The sequence below is a fragment of the Cynara cardunculus genome, unplaced genomic scaffold (assembly GCF_001531365.2).
Source record: "Cynara cardunculus var. scolymus isolate 2C unplaced genomic scaffold, CcrdV1 Un_Scaffold_3110, whole genome shotgun sequence".
Taxonomy (NCBI): domain Eukaryota; kingdom Viridiplantae; phylum Streptophyta; class Magnoliopsida; order Asterales; family Asteraceae; genus Cynara; species Cynara cardunculus.
This window is the reverse complement of record NW_020201351.1, coordinates 54251-61184: the sequence shown is the minus strand read 5'-3', so window position 1 is coordinate 61184 and position 6934 is coordinate 54251. Positions and strand designations below refer to the sequence as shown.

Below are 6934 nucleotides of genomic sequence, written 5' to 3'. Positions count from 1 at the left end.
ATAGATGTTAAATAAACTGATTTTTATTTTATGTTTTAATAATTTCAATATCATCAATAAATACATAATTATTAAAATAAATATAATAACTATTTATAGCTTTTAAATGTTGAATAATAATTACCTGTTATTTTAAATAAATAAATAAATAAATGTGATTGGGTCTATACCACTTTAATCCTAATAAACAATTGACTATTTAATTATTTGAATGAGAATAATTATATTTAATAAAAAAGAAATTGTATTGTAGTTTATTTGATTTTCGTTGGTTGGTCTAATGCTGGAGACAGCCTGTCAGCAACAAAGTTCCACTCTCTCTCTCTCTATGCCTGAGAGTCCTTCTCCCCTTACCTTACGTTCTCTCTCTCTCTCTCTCTCTCCCTCTCTCCTAGGTTTTTCATTTTCCCCTTTTTCTATTTTCAATCTGGATTTAGCTCAAGGAGATCCGGAATTTCACGATTCCTTGTAAGTTATTTCGTCATTGATCTGCTTTTCTCTTTCGATTTCGCCAACCTGCTTCTTATTCTCTTTTTATCAACTTCAATTTCTTGTTTTTAGGTTCCTAAACTAAAATCTCTGTGTAATTTTTCATGATTACAGAGGCGTTCAACAAAAGGGTTGTTAGCTAGTTATATGTTTTCTTCTTTTGCTGCTTGCTGTCGGGTTTTCTTGTTCCAATTTCAGTTAATTTTGATTTTGAGTTTTGTACTTGTTGTTGAGGAGGTACTTTTGACTTGTAATTATGATTATAGTTAATGAACGCCTTCTTTTCATGTTTGGTTATGTTATGAATGCTTGATTTTACATGCATGTCTTTGCTTTCATGGATGCCAAAACTTTTGGGACTAATTTTAAGCAGGAGAAAGAGTCATCAAGTCGATGTGATAAGTACTGTGTCTGGGTAACTAAGTCCTTTAGTGTTTCCTTCTGTCGGTTTTTTTTTTTCTTTCAAAATCTGTTTTGGTCATAGTGAGAGGTGCTTACATTACATACTGAGGTCATTAGATGGCAGTTGGACGCCTGAGGGCTAGTTGGATAGCTGTTGATGGATCTTTGTTAGCGATAGATATATTGTAGAAATTTACTATTTGTTGACATTTATTTATTTTCTCTTTTCTGGTGAGAGTTTGGTTGGCTGTGTGGGAAGAGATTTCGCAGAAATGAAGTTAAGTCTAGAAACTCCTTGTGGTCAATGTATTTTAACAATATTAAATTATGTTTCAAATAAGTTGAATTGTACAGAATATTGTGGATATACTTTGGGGGTAGAATGTATATGGGTAAACACAATAGTTCTTTGTCACCCTTCAAGTTTGCTGAAGTGCTTCAGCAGGTTGGGAGGCAGTTCCCATTATTCCTAAAAGTTCTCTAACGTAGTTATGAGTTTTCTACAGTTTAGGATGTCCAGTTTAAGAAAATGTTGGCTGCACAGAGCATAAGAGGTTTTCAAATCCGATACCTTCTGGCCCGTCCGATGGAAGTTTTCTCTGGACTGGGCAGATTACCCCTTCCCTTTTTGCTTCATCTTGGAATTTGTAACAGTTGGTCAGGCTAGTACAGAGGTCAGGGATTTGGAAATTGAGCTCATCGGATAAAAGCCTGTAATGTGGATAGCTGGCTGCCATGGCCCGCCCAAACCAAAGTCATCAAGGCATAATCTTTTTTGACAAGTGGAAGATGGAGGAGCAGACAAGAAGAGCAAGTATGGTGAAAGCATACTCAGGTGCCAATCAAGAAAAGGTTTAGCCCGAAGTCAGCACCATATACTGCAAAAGAAGGTAGCTGCTACAGAATCCAGTTGATAACAGCATAGCAAGAAGCCCAAATTTTTGAGTTTGCTAGGCCTTTGCTTCATTTCTAGACACAATTTGCCAATAAGAAAAAGATCATGCCATGCATTTCCTGAACCAATTTCACATTCTTTTTGATCTACAGAAGGTGATTAATATTGCAATTCAGGTCAGCCAATAGGATTAACATCCCAAAAAACCATAATAAAGGAAGTAAGATGATACTGCTTGCTTCTGCATCATCCATAGAACAACAAATCTCCGGAATGTTCTCCCTTCTCAACAGGTGAAGCATCTGCATTCTGCAATCAATGCAAAAATTAGGTTCCAAAACTATACGTGATAAATCTGTTTGTATATTTAAAAAATGAAAGAATCAATTGCACTTTTGGTTGTCCTTTGCCTTCCTCCTCTTTGAGCATTTCCATGGGTTGAACTATTTTGGTGTCTAGTTTTTTATATTCAAGCTCCTGTATCATCTTGAGCCTTCCATTTTTCCATCTGATAAGAAGTACCAAGAATAACCCTAGATATATATACTAATTTATACTTTAAATAGTTTTAAAATGGGGTCAGGGTTTGAACTGTAATGAATGGAAATCCAGGGGTTCAAATTTGCCAATGCATGACTAAGAGGTAAGGGTGTGTAATCTTAGAGACCCTGCACAGCTGCATTCAGTTGCTTCGCCATAAGGAAGGGAAAGAAACCTTATTTTGATCAATTCCTTGAATCTGCCTTTCATTCTGGTTTTCACCCGCATAATTTTAACCCAGGCTATATTGTCTCACCCTCTGAAATCCTAGTCACTGTTGATAATTCTTTTCAGTATGTCCTAGTGAAGCATCTTTTGTGGGTGATGTTGGTTACATGTTATTTTTGTTGTGTCATTGTTGTATTACTTCTATAGGCTTCATGAGAAGATCATTCTTGTGCCTTATGTGGTACTTTAGAACAAATGGACTTAGTAACTTGTCACAAGTATAAATTTGGGATGGACATGAATCCCATTCTAGGCTTTATCTTAGTTCCTTTATCTCAAGACCGGTTTATGTACAAAAAAGAATTCAGACTTTGGTCTCTAAATAAGAAAGAGGCCTGCTCATTTTACTGCAGCTTTGCAACACAAGACAAGTGATAGCAGAATTTGTGATGTTGTTTGGCTCCTCGTATCAATGAGACAAGTTTCTTTTTTATCTCTTATGGATCACACTCTTCATTGCTATTTTAGAGCAGTCTGATAAGTAGTGATTTGTTAAGGAGAATTTTGATGTTTTTGAGCTACAAAACACCATAACACACTATATCCATGCTATCAATGTAGGTTTCCATTTAGATATGTTATTGCATCAAATTGCATTTCTATATTAAATAATGTGAGAGAAAAATGAATTTGGCATACTATTATTGTTAAAGAGTAAATTCTTACAAACATGCCCTTCACCTCATCTTTCCTAGATTATATGCACCGAGATTTTCGGGGAAAAGATGGTCCTTGAATCACCAAAAGGATTCAGGAGTGAGTGGGAATATGTTTGAATACTCCTATCTTCATTATTTAACAAACTTGAAATTCATTATGCTCATGTATTTCAAAATGGAGGTAGATGTTGCTATGGAACTGGTTATGTTATCTGCTGGTAACATGCTACATCAGGTCTTTTATTTTTATATTAGAAGTGGTTAAATTTATCATCTTATAGCTTTTCTGCTATAATTATTGGGGTTGTATAGGCTTCCGGAACTTAGTTCCAAGTCTAGTACCTGATAAATCTCTTTGCTTTTCCTTTCTTTCTTAAGTCAAGGTGCTTGTGTCTTTCTTCACACATCTGTATTTGTTTTCTTCTGTAGGTGGTTTAGTTGGCTAGCTACTGGGAATCATAGTAATATAGTCACTTGGAAGAATGTGGTAAACTTGCATTGAAGTTTCAGCAATTTTTAGGTGTTTGCTGTTCTCCAGAAAGAATTCTCTTTGCAACCGATTCCGAATTATATATGTGACGTGAAATTTAAGTTACCGGGGGCTTTGTGTATCCATGCTGTCAGAGAGCATGCGTGGAATCTATTTTTTGGGTAATGCCCCTGACGAGCGTAGTTGCTGATGCACTCGGTGTGGTTACAATTTCTCTAGTTGCTGTTTTGGGTCTTCTTGGTCTGCTCTGCATCTTGTACTCGTTATATTTTCGAGATCACATTCGTAGTCAAGGCTATACTCAACTTGGATATTTCAGTGGTCCGTGGGTTATTCGAATAGTTTTCATCTTGTTTGCAATCTGGTGGGGTCTTGGAGAGATTTTACGTCTAGAATTCTTGAGGCGTGACGGCCGGGTATTGCACGCTCTCGACCTAAGATGGCAGGAAACCGTATGCAAATGCTATATCGTATCAAACCTAGGATTTGCAGAACCGTGCCTATTCCTAACCCTCATTTTTCTTCTTCGTGCTTCTTTACAGAAGACGGAATCGGGGCCATTGAGCCAGAAATGGAACTTGAGAACAACAATTTACATTCTTCTATGTTCGTTGTCACTGTTTGCCCTTCAGATGACGGTTGTTTTAGTCGGACCTCAATACGAGACGGACTTGCACCTAAACAAAAAAGGGTACTTTTTCAAATTTACTACTAAGCACCCGAATGATGTTGCTCGCTGCTACTACCCTTTACTGAGTACCCTCTTTCTTGGTCTTTTCGCTACCGTGCTAACGCTTTATTTGTTCTGGCTCGGGAGGCGAATACTAATTCTGGTGATCAACAAGGGCTTGCAGAAGAGAGTGTACACATTGATATTCTTTGTTTCTAGTTTCTTTCCGTTACGGGTTCTGTTACTGGGTTTATCGGTTCTTTTCAAGCCGGGGGATACTGTGTTTGAGGTTCTAGCATTCTTGGCTTTTCTTTCTCTTTTATGTTGTGCTGGGGTCGGGATTTGTATGCTTGTTTACTTCCCGATTGCAGACTCTTTAGCATTGAAGAATCTGCAAGATATGGAAGCTACTAGAAGGATCATCGGGGAACATAACGACACTTTGTCGCTAATAGCTAACCGTAGCCGTCTTGATGATTTCAGTGGCGGAAACTCCATCGGTTCCACAAAACGGGGATCCATTTCTTTTCGGACAATGGAAAGAGATGAAAACCCAGGTGGATTTGTGGAGTTAAGCCTCTTTTCTCCTTCGACCCCAATAGGTTCGCCTCAGCAAGTTCACGGCTGGCCTATGATCCCGATTCCTTCTAGTTCGACCTCATGAACCATCTTGGAACTCATTTTTGTGGTAAAACAGTTTGTAAAGGTCTTTAGATTAAATAAGGATTGCTGTTTTTGGTTCTGTACCTTTTGTTTTCTTAATGTTGGCCTTGTTTTTTTCGGTGGAGCTGATCTGTATCTCATCATCATCATCATATTATACTTTTATAACTTGTACAATTTGGTCAATGCTTCGTATTCAAGTTAAAACCCTCGTTCACCTGAGCCTACTTGATCCATTGTTTGTTTGTTTATTCGTTATTTGTTTTAAAAGTAAAAGCATCAAAGACTGCTTTGTAATATATTTGTTATGTTTAACCAACTTTTCTTGCAGGCATCATCTTCTTGCTCGTTTCTGTAATTATGGTTGCTGTCCCGTTGGTGATTTTCCAGGTTTTCCATTTCCATTTCCATTTCCGTTGCCTTTGTTTGAATTGGATTGGTTTTCAGTTCCATCTAAAACCGACCGATCTAATTTGGATGTTGAAATTTTGATCTGGTCCGGTTCAATTACAATTTAATGTTCAATTATGATCGGTCGGTTCTGATTGAACCGGATAATTTGTGCACATTCATGCTACAAGTATGCATGATCTTATACCTAAATGATGGGGGTTGCAATGCTCAAGAGGAAAAACTGCAGCATTTTTCATGTGGGGTTGTCAATAAAAATGTACTAAGGAGCAGCCACGCACAATAGCCCCATTGGTTTAAAAACAAGACAAGAATTTAGTAAAGGTTTGTTTACCAGGTGTTTATCAGGTAAGCGTTTTACTTATCAGGTAACTTTTTCGGTCATCAAAATGGATTATTGGTAAGCGTCTTTTTCTCGGTAAGCTCTTATCGGGTAAGTCTTCTCCCTCATTTACCAGTTAAGATTCTTGATCCTTGCATACTCAACCTAATAAGGTAAGCGTTTGGTAGATAGGTTAATATCTTGCCAGATATTTAACCCCGGTGACGAAGGTCCCTCGCCAAACTTCTTTCGAAACTTGGCTTGTTTCCTTAGTCGTTTCGCGGTTTGTTCGATTTCTAGATTTATTGGTAAAGGTGAACCTGTACGTGACGATCTAGGCATAAACAGTTAGTAATATCGAGTCCCCTAAGCAATCAACTGAGTCAGCATTCATGTTTTCCCTCTGCTATCGCTCGATCGCCATCCATGGCCACGGATACGTTAGTCACGTTACTTGTATTTGTGGATGAGTGGTCTACGTTCTCTTTCGGGGGTATCCTTTGAATTGAAATCCTTGGTTAGTTGTTGTCGTGGAGGATCCAATCCCACGAGGCCACGACAATTGATGTGAGATGAGGACATAAAACATGTAGGGTAATGCTTTGAATTGAAATACCACATGTGTTTGTTATGGGCAATAAATGTGAGATGAGGACATAAAACATGTAGGGTAATGCCAGCCAATGCAATGAAAACTTTGGGACAAAAAGTACGTGTTGCATATTGTCATTTTCGGCTAAAACCAGATTTCAACATCTCAAAATGGCACAAGAACGTATCTTTTGAGATTTTGGTACAAAATGAACCAAAAAGCAACCACTGAAAATCGAACCAGACAAGGGCATCAAAAGGTGGTCAAATCTGATACTCCCTCCACTCGAATTAAATTAAATGTCTATATTTTTATTTTTATTTTTTTTGTCCAAAAATAAAAGGTTTGGTTCGTAGAATTCAATGGAATTTGATGGATATAAACTAAAACAATTGATTAAAGTCCCAACATCGATTTAATACCGGTTAAGATGTTAGTGCCTATCATCGATTCCAAAAATGTAAACGGAAAGGACAAGCCCGAATTGGCTTTAATCGTTAACAAGCTCTAGCGACTCACATTTTCCATAGATAATCGTTGATTACAATAAGCTTTCTAATAAACCTTTAACCA

The 6934-nt window shown here is 37.4% G+C and overlaps 1 protein-coding gene across 2 annotated transcripts; it reads left to right on the top strand.

The window, feature by feature from the left end:
• Positions 1-337: 337 nt before the first annotated feature.
• LOC112503484 lies at positions 338-5258 on the top strand. Of its 2 annotated transcripts, none has more exons than XM_025107512.1 (2): positions 338-468; positions 3643-5258. In XM_025107512.1, exon 2 carries the CDS (start codon positions 3868-3870, stop codon positions 5035-5037), a length of 1170 nt encoding a protein of 389 aa, XP_024963280.1. In that variant the 5' UTR covers positions 338-468; positions 3643-3867; the 3' UTR covers positions 5038-5258. The 2 variants fall into 2 exon arrangements, with proteins under 2 accessions (XP_024963280.1, XP_024963281.1); XM_025107513.1 differs by lacking the exon at positions 338-468 and adding an exon at positions 1754-1781.
• The last annotated feature ends 1676 nt before the right edge of the window (positions 5259-6934 follow it).